The 20,971-nt window shown below is 40.0% G+C and overlaps 2 protein-coding genes across 4 annotated transcripts in view; both read right to left on the reverse strand.

The window, feature by feature from the left end:
* Nucleotides 1-20,971, reverse strand: part of dnajc24 (DnaJ (Hsp40) homolog, subfamily C, member 24) — a 412,088-nt gene that overhangs the window by 225,125 nt on the left and 165,992 nt on the right. The window lies entirely within an intron of this gene.
* Nucleotides 1-20,971, reverse strand: part of bcar1 (BCAR1 scaffold protein, Cas family member) — a 48,508-nt gene that overhangs the window by 8,493 nt on the left and 19,044 nt on the right. For 2 of the 3 annotated variants that reach the window (XM_085462747.1, XM_085462748.1), the window contains exons 2-3: nt 7,268-7,978; nt 731-880 (exon numbers count right to left, since the gene is read on the reverse strand). In XM_085462747.1, the coding sequence (XP_085318873.1) occupies nt 731-880; nt 7,268-7,978 (861 nt within the window). Of the gene's footprint in view, nt 1-730; nt 881-7,267; nt 7,979-15,959; nt 16,160-20,971 lie in introns of those variants that run through there. The other variant, XM_085462746.1, reaches the window with a different exon arrangement.

Here is a 20,971-nt window from a genome sequence, read left to right on the forward strand (position 1 = left end):
AGAATGTAACTGTTTGCAGTTTGAAGCTGTGGGGTAAAGGAAGCCACTGAAAAAGTTACTCATGAGTTTGTTGAGGCAAAGAAATCCATTAATGCAAAGTCAGTCACCTCATTTCAGCCAAACAAAGAAACTTTTCTGTTACTGAAGACAAAAATGAAGAGACCCACACACAACAGCAACTAAAGACAGCTGCAGCTAAAGACCTAGCAGAGCATTTAAGGGCGGGAATTTGCTCATGTCCATCAGTTCCATCAGGAGTTTGGCCAGTTACTACTGAGTCTGTGGAAACCAAATGAATGTCCAGCCAAACCAGTGAGTAATACAACAGTATTACTGTTGTAGTAGTACTGCTAACAAAATAATGACCTGCTAGGAATAAAGGAGTAAAATCTGTGCATTGGAATTTCTATATACGGATAAACATTATTTATACTGTGTCCAAGCTGGGTCAACTTTACTGTTATTCCTGAGCCCAAGTGGTACAGGAAGCCAAAAAGCCAAAAGAAGGACAAAGTGCCTTGGGGGCTTGTTTCTAAACAAACAGGACGTGTGTGTGTGTGTGTGTGTGTGTGTGTGTGTGTGTGTGTGTGTGTGTGTGTGTTTAATTCCATTTTAATAACCTATTTAATAACCTATTAAAGCAAAATTGAAGGACCGTGATGATTGCCTGGAAACGTGTGGTAGCTTCTGTGTGATAACAACAACACACACATACAATGAGCAGCCTCACCTGTGTGCTGTATTGCTGCCGGGTGGGCGGCACGTCATATATGTCTGGCTGAGCTGGAGGTTGAAGTCTGGGCGGAACGTCATATTCATCCTGGTCTGGTTTCACTGCGTCGTACACATACACCTGTCCAACACGGGTAGGAACTACCACCTGAATGCAAAAGCACAGAGGCAGGTGTGTCAGTCAAAAATGGCCGAGAGCTGTAGTTGTATGACAAACATTAATCTGATAACACAGCCAGAGATAATTTATATTCAGTTCAGACCATGAAAATCTTTAAATGCATATAACAAAAATATTTCAGCACAAACAAAGATCAACCCCTTATCTGTTTGCTGCTTCTTTACACTGAATGAACAGACACTAAAGGGTGCTCAGTCTCATCAAAACATGCTGCCGACACACAGATGCACATGGGGCAATAAAAACAGTGCAATGGCTCAGTCATAGTTGTCGTGGGAACCGGAGTGCCCCATTGTTTGCCTGTTTAAACTGTGTATTATGTGGTTTGACTACAGAGTCAACCAGCCAGGCTGGGAAACCACAACAGCTGTTCAATATAGCACAGCAAAAGCACTGTTCTGCTGTCCTTTCATCCTTCCCTCCTCCATTCGTTCCTCTTTATTTCCACAACATTTCCATGTGCTGGATATATCAGAACAAACCGAGCCCCACACATACCGCCTGAATAAAGTGGCACAATTAAAACATCAGCATTGAACCAAAAAATGTCATTTGCTCCACTATAAACACTCAAGAACAGCAGTAGCAGACTCAAGGTTAGAGAACACTGACTTTGAGTAACAGACACTGCTACAAACCTAATTTGAAACCTGTTGAGACCCTGTGTGAAATCTATAAAAGCAGCATCAGCTAATCCCAAAATCCAATATTTTATTCACAACAGAGTATAGAAAACATACCAAATATTTAAACTACAACATTTTATATTTCATGAAAAATATTAGCTGAATTGAATTGATGGCAGCAGAATGTCAAAAAAAGTTGGGATGGAGGCAACAAAAGGCTGCAAAGGTAGTTGGCACTAAAAAGAAGCAGCTGGAGGGAAATTTTGCAACTAATTAGGCTAACTAGCAAGACGTCAGTAACATGAAAGAATATCTTAGACATGCAAAGTTCCTCAGAAATAAATTTGGGCAGATGTTCACCAATCTGCAAAAAACTGCATCTATAAATTGTAAAACAGTTTCAGAATAATGTTCCTCACAGTGACTATCTCATCGTCTACAATACATAACATCATCAAAAGATTCCAGGAATCTGGACAAATCTCTGTGTGCAAGGGAAAAAAGGTCAAAAATCAATACCGGATGCTATGATTTTGTGCCCTCAGACAGCAGTGCATTAAAAACAAGCATGATTCTGTTACTGAAATCAGTGCATGGGCTCAGGAACACTTCCAGAAATCATAGCCTGTGAACACAGTTCACTGTGCCATCCACAAAAGCAGACGAAGAAGCCATTTTTGAACACGAATCAGACACCCTGCTGTTTCCTTAAGTCGACTTAAGGTGCTTGTTAACAATGGGACAACATTCCTCTCCCAAAAGTCTCACAGATATTTATAGTTCTGTATTGGTTATATTCAGATTCTATGCCAACTTCTGTTGACATTTTGTTTAGTTGTTTGGAGTTTCTTCTTTGTGTTTCATCCCTGTGAGCTTTCTGGAGAGTTGGATTATTTACTTTGTTTTCTATCCTTGACATTCATATCTTAGACCAGAGCAGGAAATCTAAATAAAGGTTACTGGGTCCTTTGTTTGAGTCCACTCCCTGTGGAACCTTGACAGTAAAACTGATGCTTTACACTTGTAAAGGATGTTTCCTTATGTAGTTAACAGGAGTAAACCTAACAGCAGATCTACCCTGCACCAACAGAGGTCGGCAGCTTCCCCTAAACATACTCCTGAACAATAGTTATATACTGCATGTTGCCAGGTTTCCTTCATATTGTTCAGTGGCTACTTTCAGATGTACTGTCCTAAAACCCTCATGGACACCTAAATCACTGTCCCCATCATCACAGATCACACTGACCAACAATAAAATGCCTTTGCACAAATTCAGCTATGATGACTCACTGAAGGGGAATTCTTTTGCATGCCTAAATGGACATAAACTCATAGGGGGCAATGTGTGATACAAGCTAGGCTTTTGTGCCATGTAGATGATTCATCCCAGAAATCATTGTTCAACTGATGACCTTTGCTCGAGCAATGCCCCTCCCTCCTCTTCTCCTTCTTTCCCTTTTCTCTCTTTCCTGCTCTTTGCTTTATGCTGAAGAGCAAAGACTGCATAAAAAGAAACCAGTGTGTTGCTAGAAGGAAAAGCAGACTGAAATCTTGGTATCTGCATCAAATACAGGGCAATTTTAACTGTTCAAATCAAAAATGTTCAAATCTATATGACCACTTATTTTGCAGAATCTAAAAAGATGTAGTGGATAAAACAGGGCAAGGTCCAGATGGAAGTCTGTGTGGTCTGTTTGAGCTAGTGGACATGTTCAGCTGCTCCACACTGTAATCTGTCCTGGCCTCTCACCATGTTCTCCATTGTGTTACTGTGTGTCTCAGAAAAGAGATTCACAATAAAATATGCAAAAAAATATCCCAGAACTCTGCTCATTAAATAGTATATATATCTGACACTTGTCTCAGATATTTGTGTTACATTGTCTTAAATTGTTGGATGGAGTAGTTATGACATCATTTCTGGTACATTTTTTTAAATATTATTTGATGCCACATTAATGCGCCACATGTCAGCCACTAAGGCCTGAAGAGCAGATTTTTTTTTTTTTTATCAAGAATGTCTCTGCACATTTGTCTTGTTGAACACCTTGGTAATAAAGAGACACCCTTTTATAGGCCTTCAGTTGGGACTGAACCAGCTGATATTAATTTGCACTAAATGGCAGGTTTGTTTCCTAATTACTGATGGATTTCAGTGGGTGACATGACTTTCTCTGCTTTGTTGCACCTTTGTTTCCTCAATACATTTTCCCTGTGTCATTGCTCATTATAACACATAACTCAGTTTAAAGACATCTGTAGTTTGATCTCTCTGCATGTGTGGATTTGTGGATTGGATGGGCTGTTACCGACAAATTTTGAGCACCTTTAGAAATACACAACAGTCTCCAGCAGTTCCAAGTATAAGGAATTTTCTTTTTCTTTTTGTTTTAAATAAGGTTATATTGTCACCTTTGCTGGTGACACTATTGGGGATTTATTCAAAACTGAAGGCACACTGAACCAACATGGCCACCACAGCATCCTGCAGCAACATGCCATGAGCTAAACCCAGTTGAGATGTTTGGGATGAGATGGACTGCAGAGTGAAGGCAAAGGGACCAACAAGTGCTCAGCGTCTCTGGAAACTCCTTCAAGACTGGAGTACAACACAGGACTCATAGCCCTTGCTTATACCAGCTCAGTATTGGTCTAATTCTAATAGTTTCAGTCTATTACGTCTGAAGTGTCTAACACTCTTAAGTCATATCCTGGGTCTGTGTGTACAAAGAGATTCAGAGGGAGAGAACAGGAAAGAACTGATAGCCTTGATCCAGGATATACTTAGATTTCCACTTCCTGCCTCCACACATATTAATCATAGTATAGCCATACTTTTCGTGTCCATAAAGAAGGGGATCGCTGTGTCCATACTCTTCTGTCTTTGCCCATATACCTATTAACAATTTATAAAGTTTGAATGTTTTTGTACTTTATAGTCAGTCTCTATTTCTGCTGTAATTTTATTTATATTACAAAGCCAAATGTGTGCATTATATTAAAATTTCAGCTATAAGTGAATGTGTCATTCCAAAACTTTGGATAGTAATGCACCGCTCATAACATGGCTCTGGGGTTTGCTCACAAAATCCTAATTTTGAGAGCTGGTTTTGTACATTTTGTACATAAATCTACAGCATCGAGTTGTTATAGGAGCTCAGTCTGCTTTCACACACACTAGAAAATAAGACTTCTAAAGTCTCAGCTGCCTTCACAACATAAAAGGGAAACAAAGCACGAAGTGACAAAGATTTATTGATCCAAACATATCCCACTTGAAGCTTACAGCACACTGAAATGTAAGTAAGACCAAAGTTTAAGAGCTAGTTGAAAAATTGGAAATGATCACCAAAGTGTAAGACAATTTTATTTCCCATATAAATATGACATTATTTATATAATGGCATATGTATCTTTCACAAATGAATCTGGTTAATTGTGTGGTAGATAATATTAATATATTATTATGCCTTGCTTCTGTTATTAAAGCCTACACAAACTTTAATTAGGTACACCTATTTGAAACACTTGACTTCACTGATATTTAAGGTCATTTATATTAACTTGATATTAACTTGCTGGGTGGATCATGGATTGTCTGACCTTGTTCTGAAAGATCATATCAAGTTGTTGGGTCCTAGACTGCTGTTTGTGAGGATTTTCTATGACTGTGTATTCATGAAGAAAAGTACTGAACTCTTAGTAGGACACTAAGAACACAGTACAACATTTCCCTGAACTGAACAAAGAGCTTTTTTTTAAATGCAGTTTAGTCCTGCATATTCATTAATTATAAAGCAGTTACAGACAGGCACAGGACCACAGATGAATCCATGTGTTAAAAAGCAGGGGAGCAGCTGGACCTTTGCACGCATGCATGCATGCATGCACACTGTCCTGGGTGCTCCCCAGAGTAGACAAACAGTAGCCTGTCATTTGCTGGTGCAGTAAAATGCACAGTCATCCAACCACAATATCTGAGCTGCATTATTAATAATCATTTTATTTCATTGCTTCTCCACACACTGAGTGAGTCTTAATTTTTTGAGGTACTAGATAAAAGTGTAACAATGATATGATGATTCCACACGGCTTCAAAAATGTTGAGCTGCGGACTCTGGGGAGGCCAATCCATGACTGATAGAATTTCATTGCGTGTGTTTTTTTGTTTTTTTCCCCCAAATGATTTTACTGCATTGTCAGTGTGGTTGGGATCATTGTCATGCTGAAAATTAAAGCTGCTGCCCATCAGATTCTTTTCAGATGGTTCTTCGTGTTGCATAAAAATGCACTTTTCTGTTTTCATAATTCCATCAAATTTGACAAGATGTCCCACACCACTCGCTAAAAGGGCAGCACAAAACCGGGACAGATCCTCCACCACGTTTCACTCATGGTTGGACTGCTGACGACCTCCTATGATTGTGACTATGATTTGAAACATTCATTTCTAATCGAATCTAATTTCTAATCTGGATTCATCACTTCATTTCCTGTTCCCAGTGATTGAAGACTAGTTCTTGAGTAATTTGGAATACTTTTGCCTTTTCTTGTGTCTGGATTTTTCCTGCTTCTTAAGAACACGACTTTCAGATACTGTTTGTCTGCTGTAAAAAGTTTTTTAGGTCTGAAACTTCTTATTTTGTTCTTCACTCTTCTAGTTTTGTCAAAATGTTAAAGCAAACACTACAAACCATACCTTTGGTGTTTTTTTGTAGATTCAACTAAAGAAATGGAACCAAATTACAACTTTTTACTGCTAACAACAAAGAGCCTAAAGCTAGAATTTAAATTGGCTGTTGGTTGTCTGTAGCAGCAACACTGGTTCATCCCTTGAGGTGAGATGAGTTGCCTTTTTTTGCTTAGGTGATTCATAGGTCACTGTTAACAATAAGCCACAATTAAAATGAGTGAAAAAAGCAGCAAATGTCCAAAGAAAAACTTTGAAAGACCTTAAGATCTCAATTCTGTGACAACACGTGTTCCTGTGCATCAGGTACAAAACACTACACACACAGGTTTTCCTCCTATCACATCAGAATAAAGACAACATTCATGCTAGTTTAGAATATAAACCTAGATTTCTCATTTGAAGTTTCATTTGACTACTTGAGTCCATCTGCAGTTTCACTATAGGCCTCCAACTTGGACTGAAAAAAATACAAAAATAATTATGAGTTGCAGTGCAATGACCTGATAACTATAGCAAAAACATTCAAAAAGCGTCAGCTGCTCTGCTCACTCATAGTGTATTCAGGTTTTCAGGCCACAGCCTCAGTCACCAGATTTGACTCTGTGCAACTTCCTAACCACCTAACTGCAATTCAAGTTGATGAGTTGCTGTTTTGACAAACTTGAGGAGACGCAGACGATTTTGCCAGTCAGTAGTGTCACTGCATCACCGTTACACATCATAGGTGTAAATTATATTCTCATTCAGTTTACTAAATTGGTCTGATCAGCCCAAGCATACTAAACGACCTCCACTAAACAGTCAGATGGACCACACAGTTAGCAAACCTTATTGCAGAGCACAGAAGAAGAAGAAGAATCTTCTTGGTTTGGCACAAATGTAGGCACACCTGTACAGGCAGTGTCGACAGCAGAATCTTTAACTGTTTGTGGTTCATATAAAACATGCAGAACTCAAGTCAGTGATATTTAATGTCCTTGTCTAATGATGAGCTTCCTTTCTTTGTATATTAACTTATTTGTCCATCCTTACCTTGCCAAGTGGCTTGTTGCTGCTATCCCAGTTCCTCCTATCCAGGGAGGGAGGCACCTGATACACATCCTGGCCGGCTGGAGCTGTTGCCTGACCTGGTGCTGGACCTACAGAAGGTGGCACCTGATAGATCTCTTTACCAGGCTGTCTCTGACCTTGAGCTGAGGCCTTGCTGGGTGGTCCTGGCTGGGCTTGTGTAGAAGTTCCACTTGGACCGGAGGGAACTTGGTACACACTTTGGAGGCTTGGTTTGGGACTGTGTGAGGGGGGCATCATGTAGACAGAGTCAGGGTTGGGTTGTGCAGGGCTAGGGGTGGAGTAGGCTGAGTGCATGGATGTGTACTGAGTAGAAGGGAGGGTCTTGTTTGCAAACCCGGAGGAAGACATTGAGGCAATGGATGACAGGGGAGGTGTCGGTTTGGGATATGCACTCGGAGGGTGGAGGGGTCTCTGGACTTGCGAGGTGGGACAGGAAACAGCTGGATCTGGTGTGGAAGGGATGGCCTGCTGCTGTTTACTGTCGTACATGCCAACCAGGATCTTGAGACGGTTGCCAGGGACAATGCCTTGGCGGCCGTGGAGTGAGCAGAGCCACCAGCCATCCAATCCCTGTGTGTCACGCTCCAAGACTGTCATAATGTCGCCCTTGCGGAAAGAGAGCTCATCCGGAGACTCTGCCACATTGTCATACAACGCCTTGGCCAAAATGTTCTGGAGAAAAGGGAAACATAAAATAAAGTCTACTTTAGATACAGCAATGGGAAAATCTATTGTTCTGAAAGCAGGACTGTAAGATATTTATATCCCTGATGTTGGTAACATCAGGGATATAAAACACAGAAGTGTCTATTGAAAGTCTATGTTCTTCACAGTTACAGTGTTTCAGGGATGTGTGCACCGTCTCCTCATCAGTTTCATTCATGTTATTTAGCACCTGTTCAGGTAGTTCACATAAACAGCACAGTCATAATTTCAATTCAGCAAATACATGTAAACCTAATAACACCTAAAAACAGTTCTAAGAGTTGGTTTAGCAGTAACAAGTGGAGCAGAGCCATAAATTTTAAGGGATTTTTAACTATTGATGCAAAAAAGGTTTATTCTATTTAACAATGTTTTGTTTTGGTATATAGCTCAGACAGTTCTACAACTGATGTGCTATGGCTAGTTCACCATACAGCACTTAGCCATACTGTAATTTGTTTTGCATGTGGTTTACCATGAAGCCAGTGAGGCCAAAGGAAGTGGAAGTATTGTTACTCTTAGATCAGAAATAAAATCCGTTGTTTAATCAGGACAAACCCACGGAAAGCCATAAACCACCTTAATAGCTTCTGTGGACCCAACCTGCAGTTGGGATTTTAAAGGCAGATCTCGCAATATTTAGTGAACCAAATCAACTTCACATATATGCTGGGCCTAGGTATGAGAAGTTGTGCTTACCCAATTAAATTAAAGAAAAATAATGGAAAAAAAGGCAAAGAAACACAAGTACCACTCCTAACTTCTAAGTGTGTGAGCAGCCTGCCTGTAAAGTCTCCCACTGCACACACTTGATCAGAGACGCAGACATACAGATGTCACTGCGTGTCTTCAACTATGAACTCACAGCAAAGCAAGTGGTAAAGCATAAACAACAGCCCAGCAACAATAATAATAAAAATAAGAATAAAGTAATCATCCGAGAGTGGACCTTGACTTTAATAAATGATTATATCTGAGTAGTTTACATTTTTTTAAGCTTCCAATTATACATTTCAAAATCCATTTTGACTGAATGCTACTAACACGGCAAAACAGACCCGCTCCTCCTCCCTCTGTCTGAGTCCCACCCCAGCTATCATACACTGAAACAACCTGTGCTGGCTGAAGGTCAACCACACACACACACACACACACACACACACACACACACACACACACACAGTCCACCCTGACCACATAACAGTGTGTGTTTAAATGAGGCCATGTCGCTGGCAGTCGGATTTATGGTTGGACTTTCCTTCTCCTGCATTGGACGTGTACTCAGTGCCTTAGATGAGGCTCTTAACAACAGAGAAACACACTTGACACACTTGAAATCTAATGATTTTTTTTTCTCTTTTCAATATATTTTACTGGTGGATTTAATTATTAGTACTTATCCAGTTCTGGGATATGTGTGTCATATAATGGGAGGCAGGCTACATCATGCACTGGTCACCAGTCTGTTGCAGCTCCTGCACTGCAGGCATCGATCCTCTACCTCCTGCTCTGCTGTCGTGCTTAATATTTTATTACATTTTGTGCCGGTTTATCATCGGCTTGCCGATCACCCGTGAAGGACTTTAAACTGCACTAACCTACATGACTGCTGTGATACAAAGACGATTAACTGTTTTATTAACCCGCTCTTTCCTCAAAGATATTATGACATTATTTGTGTTCTTATTTCAAACTGCCCCCTCACTGTTGCTCCTTGACGTGGCTGTTGGAGGTTCACTTTAAAGAATGATGCACTCTGATTAACTGAACAGCTTAACTGTGTGACACTGGATAGTCTCAGGTTCAATTGTCACAACTCTGATAGAGCAGGACTCTTGTGATATTATGTTCAATTTGCCGAATTTAACAGTTCAATACTTCAAGAGAGCTTGTTGACCACAGTTATTTTATTCATTGGAGAAGTGATGTCCTGTATGTTTTAAGGCATTCTCATCTTTGATTCACTGTACAGTGTTTGTATTTATAAGACTGGGGGTGTGCGTGACTTTGCATTTAAGCTGATGATGCTAAGATTCATTCACTGAATTCACTGTGTCACCATTAAACTTGTAACTCAGCTTGGCCACAGCTCTGCCCCACAGTACCACCTGATCAGTCCTTTGTTCTTAAATCATTTTATTCTCAACAATTACTAAGATTTGAATATTTCATTCATTGAGATCCAGTCTTAAGTGATTTCTCTTCTGTGTGATGCTTTAGGTATGGATCATCCAGACCACCAGCAGTACATTCCTACTTTTTAAGAATGTACAAGGATTGATAACTTGGCCACTAGCTACTAGTTTTTCAGTCGCCGCTTGCATCGAGATCAAAACTTCGAATCAACTCCAGATCATTCATCTGTTTAATCTGTCATGTTACAAACAGGCCTCACCTGGTCATGAAACTGCAGGTCAATGAAAGTAGGCACTACGTATAAAAATGTTTCTAACTCCCAAAATTGAATGAAAAACTTTGTTAAACCACTTGAATTAAAGACAAAACTCTGCATGTTAATGACATCATGATTGCTTGATTTCAAATCCAGTGTGTTTTGTTTATAAACTAAGCTAAGCTAAGCTCAGATAAGCTAAGCTCAGATAAGATAGCCTCTATTAGTCTCAGAGATGGGAAATTCACATAGAGATAAAATTACAAAAATTGTGTCATTGTCCCCAATACTTGTCAACCTAACTGTTTTGTACACAGAGAGGGGAAATGGAATATACGAGTCCGTTGTCTTCTACGCCCCAAAATGGAAACCATTATACCATCATGGTTTCCATTTTGCATTTTGCACAGACGACTGGGAGATAAACCTGTATGCACAACAGTAACGCAACAGTGCGTCGCCCAGCAGCAATGACACGCCTCAAGTATTCTGAATGCTGCCGGCTTAGCTTGATCAGGAGGGGTAACCACCAGGTCTTTGCAAAAAAAGAAAAAGGGTGAAGCACTCAAACACTGGCCGGAGTGAAGCATGGTCAGAGTGAAGAGAACTACCTTCTGACAGTTACACTTTAGTGCTTAATTACATTTTGTAAAGCCTCGAACACCCTTGTCTGCTAATAACTGTGAGAAAGCTATCAAGTAGACAGTTGTACATGCACTCTGCAGGGCAGTCTGTGAGTGTGGAGAAATAAGAACACAGTGGGAACTAATCACATTATCCAGACAGCAGGGGATAAAGCCCAGCAGCAAAATGTCAACAATGTCCAGCTAACTGAGAAAAAACTCTCAAACCCTTTTCTGACTCAGGATAGGTGAGAGCTAGGTGAAGTAATGTCATTATTTTTGTTTTGTTTTTGCTTACGTATGTGAAAGTTAAAGTTACAACATTGGCTCTCTATTAATAGAATAGAATATAGAATAAAATAGCCCTTTATTGTCCTTGTACATGTAAATAATGGGTGCTCCACGCCAACTGTGCAGGAGTAAAAGAAAAACATATACATATATATAGTATGAGCATAAAATGTAAACAGTATAGAGATATATGTTTGCTACATGTTTGCTATATGTTTGCTATTTGCCAGGAATAAATAGCAAACAGAAGAGATATATATCAGTCTAGAGGAATATATATTGAAATGCATGAGTACAATCTACATGAGAACTTTCAGTCTATTGGCCAGATGTGTGTTTAGCAAAATCAACAACAACATCAAGTAAATATAGGAGAGCGTGCTTTGTTCTGCACTAGTGATACAGACCATTTACCATTTAGTGACACAGAGAATTTAGCCCTAACATCTGTATTTGTCTGGGCAGCTCAAGTTCTATAAAGCAGATCAGTTGTTCTTGTTTGTGTACTCTGGATCACTACACATGCCATATTCACATCTGCACAAACCAACCACACCAAGAGCTTGATTTAATTGCACTACACAGTGTGCCCTTACTCCCTCACAGTACTGCGCTCAGAGCTATGCGCCCTCCCCCTCAGTCATTACGTGGTAGTTCTAACCATTGCATCCAAGTTAAGACTTGCTTCTTTTTCTGTGTTAACACACAAACAGCTATAAATCGTTAGCTTCAAATCTTAGTAAATAGTATGTTTGATTCGAATCTTCATCTCCCCAAAGAAAAATGGCTACAGATACATTTGTACTGAGAACAGCCACAAAAACAAACACTCATGCCTTTTCATTGCTACGTTTTCATGTGTCTTTTTAAGTAATGGCTCCTCTGACACACACACACACACACACACACACACACACACACACACACACACACACACACACACACAGTATGTACAAAACAAAAAACACAAGACCTGACCTGTCCTTGACACACACAAAAGAGCAGTTCCAGAAAGCCACGAACTCTACGTGGTAATCTGAGAGATGAGATTAGAAATATAGTATGTTAGTTATGATGTTTAAGATTAGGCTCAGAGGCTAGGAAACCTATGTGTCCCCACAGAGACAGAAAGCAGACGGCTGAAAATCCACTTTTCTTTGTATTCGGTCAGACTGAATGTATTAAATTGGCATATTTAAGGGCACACCCCAGAAATCAAAGGATTTACAGAGGACTTCCCAAAAATGTAACTAACATTTAGTTAGTTTCTAGAGACCATTTATTAGCATGAGTCTTTCTTTTGTTTCTTTTGTGTTTTTGTGTGCCTTTGTTTTGTGTTTGTATGTGCGTGTGTAAAGATGGTGATAAAACATTTGCAAGTTTGTCTCTGTACATGACTCCACCTGACAGAAGAGAATAGGAGCGGGAATGTTATTTGGATTTTACCCTTCAGTGTGTTTTGGTTTCATTTCAAATTTGATTGTAGTGTTTGTTTGTTTGTAGTGATTTAAATGTGAACATGCACAAGGATAGCACTTAATGGAAATACAAATTTGGGTATTTTTAGAATTAAGTTCTTCAATAAATTGCTGAATAACATTTTGTCCCATTGGCAGGTCAGCTGGTTAAAGGGATTCATTTTGGATTAGTCTGACAATAATGATTAGATGCTTTTCAGGAATTGTTTCTTAGCTTTGTTGATCATCTTGTGCTTTCCACATGTACAAGGGTTAACAGAGCCAGGTGTTTATGTAGATTCTTAAAAAGAATAAGATTGCTTTTCTCACTCTTATAGCAAATCAGCTTCAGTTATCACTGCTTCATTTGACATGAAATAAGAAGAAAACTGGCCTCACACAGCCATAAAACTGCTTGTCAGGCAAGTCCAGTTAATTTAGAGCCACTGTGTATGTAACTAGCTTCAGTTCCTGAGTAGTGAATGAAAACATTTTGTCAAACCATTCGGATTACAGTTGAAAGTCTGCACTTCAGTCACATATTGACTAACTGCAAATCCACCGTGTGGGTGTACAGGGGCAAAACTACAAAAACTGTCTGTGTCAAACAAATCGCAGACCCAACTCTATCAGCCCTTGATCTTTTACCTTGAATGCTAAGTACTTCTATAGCCGACTCTTACTTTGACTCTTTTCTTATCAACAGGTCAGAGCAGAGCTTCCATGACAGCTACATTAGCTTTTTGGGTGCTTGTTATGCTTAAGGATGAACTGGAACATTTGTGGGCATGCGGTTCCAGAAGAACTGCAGCCTTGGCAAATAAATTACCTACAGTACTATTCATCCGTCTATTTTCACCCATTTATCGAATTCATGGTTATTCATGGTCGCAGGAAGGCTGGAGTCAGTCCAATCGGCCATAAGGTGAGAGTGGGGACATGGACACAGGGAGAACATGCAAACTCCACACAGAAAGGTTCAGGCAGATTGTGGATTCGAAACCTGAGGCTCAGCAAGGCGAGTTAACCTTCCTGTTTTCTCCCCAGAAACCCTCAGTTTCTCTTCAGCACAGGCTGACAAAAAGTCTGAGCTGAGTTGAGTGAAACATTCCATTTGACCTTAACTAGTAAATATTTCATTTATTTATTACCAATTAAAATTTAACCATCAGAGAAAAAATTACTCATAACCATCTCACAGACATACCATTATGTACAACTACCTTCAATTTTTCCACAACACGGGCCTTCAAGCTGGCAGTAGTTCAACAGTTACTTAAAAAGCCATCACTTGACCCAGCTGTCTTAGCTAATTATAGGCCAATCTCCAACCTTTCTGTCATCTCAACAATCCTTGAAAGAATAGTTGTCAAACAGCTAACTGATCATCTGCAGAGGAATGGTTTATTTGAAGAGTTTCAGTCATGTTTCAGAGCTCATCACAGCACAGAAACAGCTTTAGTGAAGGTTACAAATGATCTTCTTATGGCCTCTGACAGTGGACTCATCTCTGTGCTTGTCCTGCTAGACCTCAGTGCAGCGTTCGATACTGTCGACCACATATTTTATCACAGCGTGCTGTAAGTATTAAAGCTACTGCACTGCAATGGATTGAATCCTATCTAACAGACTCCAATTTGTTTGTGCAAATGGAGAGTCCTCTTCACACATGAAGTTTAATTATGGAGTTCTACAGGGTTCAGTGCTAGGACTGATTCTGTTTAGGCATAGCATACATTTTCACTGTTGTAAAGATGACCCACTGCATATGTCCATGAAGCCAGATAACACTCAGCAATTAGTTGAACTGCAGGGATGTTTTAAAGACACAAAGACCTGGATGGCCTCTAACTTTCTGCTTCTAAATTCAAGTATAATTGAGGTTATTGTACTCGGCCCTGAAAATCTTAGAAACATGGTATCTAACCAGATTCTTACTCTGGATGGCATAACCTTCGCCTCCAGTAACACTGTGAGGAAAACTGGGAGTCGTCCTTGACAAGGATATGTCCTTAAATATGCATATTAAACAAATATGTAGAACTGCTTTTTTCCATTTGTGTAACATCTCTAAAATTAAAAACATCCTGTCTCAGAGTGATACTGAAAAACCAGTTCATGCATTTATTACTTCTAGACTGGACTCCTGTAATTCATCATCCTAAAAACTCCCTGAAAAGCCTTCAGTTGATCTAAAATCCTGCAGCAAGAGTCCTGACAGGGACTAGAAAGAGAGAGCAGATTTCTCCTATATTGTCTTCTCTTCATTGACTCCCTTACTTAAAGTTAAGGGACAAGACTCTCCTTTTTGATAAAGCATATAGTTAGAGCTGGATTAGGTGATCCTGAATCCTCCCATAGTTAAGCTGCAATAGACTTAGGCTGCTGGGAGCTTCCAATGTTGCACTGAGTGTTTCTCATTTTCTCACCCCTTTTCACTCACCGTGTGTTTAAACATTTAACTGTTAGTTATTACTCACTGGCTCTCTTCGACAGCACGTATTTTGTCTCCCTCACCTCACCCCCTCCCTGAGCCTGACTCGGCTGGAGGTTTCTTCCGGTTGAAGGGGATTTTTTTCCTTCCCACTGTCACCAAAGTGCTCCTCTGTATTATTGTAATAATAAGTACTGAGGCAACTGCTGTTGTGATTTGGCGCTATAAAAAGGAAACTGAATTGAACTGTACCTTGTTTAGTCGTGGTTGTCATTTTCTATCTTTCTACTCCCTTTCTGTCTTTCTGTTTGCCCTCACAGCCCAGGTGCTCACAGGCGGCTGCCCCTCCTCCCCTCCTCCCCTGAACTTTTTTAAATCTCAAAGAAATGACACAGGCATGTATGTGGTAAGGAAATGACAGTGTGGTCCTGCAATGCATGAGGGTCATGGAAGGACGATCTACTGTATCTAACGATACACAGTTAGTGGAACTATGCAAATTCCACTAACTGTGTTTTGACTTTGGTGAGTTTTGTGTGTGGTTCTATAGCCAAAGCACATTTGGGATTTTTTTGTTTGTTTGTTTGTTTTTTGTGTATATGCCTGTTATCGGTGAAGCAAGCAAGAACCTGCCAACAAACTGTCCTTACACCCCCCTGTCCCCGCCCCCGACACAAACTCACGCACACAGAGTCCCACTTAAGACAGCATTCCACAGCCTCCACATACAAACACACAACTCCTCTGTTACCTCACATTCCCGCGGCACAGCAGCCACACTGCATTTCATCCTGAAGTTGACAAAGCAACAAAAAACAGCAGAGCAATCCTATTTTCCTTTCTTTGACCGTTTCTCTCTTCTCCCACACGGCTTCCTCTTGCTGTCCCTCTTTCTGCCCGTCTATCTCTCGCTCCAAACATCTGCTTCTTTCCTTCCTCTCTTCCACCGTCAGTCTGGCCTTCCCTCCCCCATTCCTTCTTTCCTGTCTTGGCATGTCAAACTATTATTGAGAAATAGTTGTGCGTACACGGCTGATTTGTACCAGCAGAAAAAAATACCCCACCAGCCAGCTGAACATCTAGATGAAGCTGGAAAGTGTGTCTTGCAGGGCAGTGATGTTTACAACGTGTGCACAGCCCCAAAACAAAAGGAAAAGGCTCTATATTTGAGTCATCTGCCATAAAGCTGTGAATTACTCCTCTTGCAGTAATGTGTTAAACTGTATATTATTTCATTTTAGTGAGGAGCCGTAGTGTTCGATGCGCCAAATATGTTTTTTGGAGTAAACACCGAGTTCTCTTATATTTGACATGGAACCGGCTGTGCTTATCACTAAACACTAAAGATTAAAGAATCTGAAAAGGATGCTTAAAAAAAAAAAAGGATACTGCGTAAAAAGGAACTCTCCACTGATTTTATGCACTGAGATCAATTAACCCTGTGAAAACAGGAGCATGATGTTTTTAGTGTTTCTGGGAGACCTCTGTTAAGCCTCACAGTCATCCGTGTCATGTAAATGACATTTTTGGGAAGTCCTCAGTAAAACTTTTGATTCCTGGGGTGTGCCCTTAAATATGCCAATTTAATAATCTATTCAGTCTGAGTACAACCAAAGGTGGATTTCCAAGCAGCCCCGGCTGCTTTCTAGAGCAGGCTTCTGCTTTAGCAAGTGAAGAATGTCTGCCTTCAGGCTATGACTAACAACAGAAACAACAGCAGTGATTTCGTAGCCTGGAGAACAGGACAGGCTCACACAGGTGTGGCCAGATATTGCTTAACCTGATGACAGATGATCTTGGTAGGAACTTTTAAATAGCTGGCAGACTATTCATAACAGATAGCTGGTTGGCTGAAAACAGCTCCTCTTTGTACACAACAGTGAGAAACAGAGGTTGCAAGAATCTGAAAGTCAGAAGTCACGTGGAGTGTGTTACTACTGAAGAGATTTAACTGAACTAAAGTTCATACCAGTAGCGTTTTTGATGTTTGTGTTTTAAAAAAAATCAGGTAAATTCTTAATTCTGTCTATAGAAGAGAGTAAGTTGTAAGTGTGACTAGAGGAATGTGTGTGTGTACACACTGCATTTCATCACTCAAGACATCGCAGTGATGGAGTAAATTGGAATATCATCTTAAAAAACTGAAATTTAAGAAAAAAGAAAAACTCTCCCCAGAAATGCCACAGAAACATCAACCAAAAGTATTTGGTTTAAAATACTAATTTCACAACCACAGGATCTAACTGGAAATTTATGCAATCCCTTTCATCCATGTGCACAGCAGGATTTACCAAAAATTATATCTCGACTTCTATTTTGACTGTTTGAAGGCGGTGAACTTTTCTGAGAAGCAACAGATATAGTAAAGGAGTGCAAGTACAAATGGTTACAGCGCCGTGCTGACGTCACAGTTTAATCACTCACATATGTTATGGAAGACTCTGCACCCAGCAGCAGATTCAAAACATTCAGTAATTCATAGCCTGTTGACTGTCCTCTAACTGCTCTCTACTGTAAAGTGAAACCAAGGGTAGACATGCAGGTATATATTAACTCAACATAAAAAAAGCACTTTCTTCTCCAACCGAGAAAATAAAGTTAATCAGTAAGTGCAAAAAACTGTGGTCAAATGGCCAATCGAGGCAACCATCTCCATCAATTGTTAAAATACCCAACTTCAGAGAAAAGACTAATATGTTTATGGCTGTTTCATGATCCATCCATCCATTTGCTTTTGAAAGTGCTTTGGTATTGGGAGACAGGAAGAAAGGTTCAGAAATGAGTTCTTCCAGTGTAATGTTCAAGTCACTTGACTAAAGTCAAGTTTTTCTTCAACAGAACAATGATCCAAACACAGCTCCAACCAACACGACAAGTATTTAAAGAAGGTGTACTCAGACAGACCACAATGACTCGATCTTAAGCCCAGTCCTGGCATGGCTGTGGTGCTCTGGTTAGCATTGTTGCCTGCTAATATTATGCCAAAATATTCTTGTAATAAGTGTTTTCACACCATCCGACAGAATTCACATTGTTCTGTTTTCAAAAATAAAATGTGCACATCAACATTCCTCAGTAATCTACAGAGCTAATACAGGATTAACCAAGCATGCCGAGAGGACTTAAATCTTACTCAGATTATTCTGGGCATACACACTGTTGGTAATATCATGTCACCAGTTTCCAGAACTGAGTCAGTTTCTTGATTCATTTCCAGTGATGTATGTAGTATATAAAGTGATTTCTGCTGCTCTGAACCACACAGATCAAATTAAACAGACAGACAGTCAGCAAAATATTAACTAGTAAAAATGTTATTTTGTTTCCTGGTGTGGAATTATTTTTGTCAGCAACAGTTATTTTTGTTACTTCACTTGACTGTGATACAGAAAGACTAAACCAGGGGCTGAATATCAGCACCTCAGACCTCATCAACCTGGAGGACTCATCTGATGTTTAGTTACTGTCACAAAATGCATCCAGAGGATATGCTTTAATACAAAGTATAAATCACCTCAGGTTAGTTTTCATCAAAATACTAGTATTACTTAAGACTAGAACTATGTTAAACATTTGGAGTGAGGTCTAAGTCAAGAGTTGCAGGACGTGGCCAAAGCTTTGGTACTGCACTCAAAGTTTAGAGCAGCCCACCCATGCCAATATGTGCTAATTCTGATATCATCTCGCACAGAACTCCAAACAGACTGACAATCCTAGCCGCAACTATCACAGTGATGCTGGACCCAAATGAAGAATTGCTTTTTTCCAGTTCAATTTAGTGCAATCGGCCCAATTTTTGCAATCTGAAAGAGAAACTCCTACCAATACATATACAGACCAGCCACAACTGGGTACATAGCTAACACAGTGTGACTTCTGACTGTGATTATTTGACGTATTTCCCTGATACAGGACCGTGACTTCAGGCATAATAGGTTCCATGAGAAGAAGGGATCCACTTGGCTGGTATATGGGCAGCATCTCAGTGACATGGATTCAACCCTCGACTTATTACAAATACAAGATAGCATCTATCCAGCACAGCACTAAAGACTGCTGTGTTTGTTGGCTCAGTCTATGTGAGATTTGGTAAATGAGGGCGGACACCTAATCACCAAAAGTCAAAAGATGCTGGGTATGTTTAAGACAGAGATGGTGTTGCTGTATGTGTCAAGCGTCATGTAGGAGACAGAGGGAAATTCTTGCTGTAAGTCAGGCCTGGATGACTCAATCAGTAAGGGCAGAATACACTGACAGAGGTGTGGGCTGACTCAGTAAAGATCTCTGGCAAATCTTAATAGTGATCATTATATGTTTATATGTATATTTCAATCCATAAGGGTAAATTGAGTTTTAATACAGTTGTAATGAATAACATGTGACATACAGCACCATCCACACATTACTACGCCGCATTGTTGCACTGGGTGAGGAAGGACTAAGGCATGCAGACAGCTCTCACTTCCACACTTAAGGCCAGCTTGAAATGACCAGTTAAGCTGACATACAGGTGTTTGGACTGTGGGTGGAAGCCAGACCACCAGGTTGGAGGTTTGAACTTAAACTTTCTTGCTGTGAGGCATCAGTGACAAATATAGTGCCTTACACTTGTAATATTAATCATGATGATAATAGAGCATCTCTGCATCATCCTGCACTATAATACTATCTTTATACTTGCAGTTGGGAGTGGGGGTGGAACAGCAATATCCATCTCCTGTGTTCACTCAGCCACTTTCCACTGTTCTTTAAGTCCATCAGGTGAGGGATTGCTGAAATCACTGCTAATATTAATCACTGGACAGTGGGTGAAACATTTGTTTCCTGCTGCATGTTTTATACAGGAGGTTATCGCACCTCAACCACATTAAGTATTTCCAGCAGTCCCTCTGCCTCCAACTCATCCCTCGCTGTCACACCATCCGTCTGCATGTCCTCCTTCACTACATCCATGAACCTCCTCTGAGGCCCTCCTCTTTTCCTCCTCCCTGGCAGCACCCTCTTCATCATCATTTGACCAGTGTGCCCACTCTCCCTCCTCTGCACATGTCCAAACCACCTCAGCCTTGTCTTCAAATTACTCCAACGGAGCCGTCCGTCTGACGCACTCGTTTCTAATCCTCTCCTTTCTGCCCACTCCCAGTGAAAATCTTAGCATCAAAATAAAACAAACTTTATAATCTCTAAAGACATTTATGAGCTTTAAGTGTTCGCTAACCTTTCTGACAATCCACCATATGCACCAAATTCTGGTAAACGATGACGCATTAATATGTTTTTAAATCCTATTTCACACTTTTTTACATGGTAGATTATGTTTAAACTGAAATATAACTGTTATAAAAATAAACAGTCTTACTAATGATATTTATGAAGTAATAAAAGGCGTAATCCATCAATTGTTTAATACTTAACCAGCCATTTATGCATTTTTCATTTAGTATCAAAATAGTATCAAAACCTAAATAATCTGCGTAACCGATTCAAAAACGATGATGTTTTATTTCATTAGGAAGAGACTGTATTCTTGGACTTTAATAAATGCTGTGGTCTCAGAGCGACTCCAAACATTTCATTATTCCTTATCCATTTAATCACTGATTGGTTGCACTAAATATACCACTTGTGATTTTGTGGCTCCTTATATACTTAACTGTGTGATATATCTGAAAGCACAGAAAGGCTGCTTTCCAGTATACAGTCCAAGAGGGCTATATGCTTAAACACATCTTCATCTTGTTGTGGTTGCTGGTTAGCTCATGC

This window comes from Copadichromis virginalis, linkage group LG7 (genome assembly GCF_057382275.1).
Source record: "Copadichromis virginalis isolate Kocher_CV1m ecotype Utaka linkage group LG7, C_Virginalis_male_GT1.1, whole genome shotgun sequence".
Lineage (NCBI taxonomy): Eukaryota > Metazoa > Chordata > Actinopteri > Cichliformes > Cichlidae > Copadichromis > Copadichromis virginalis.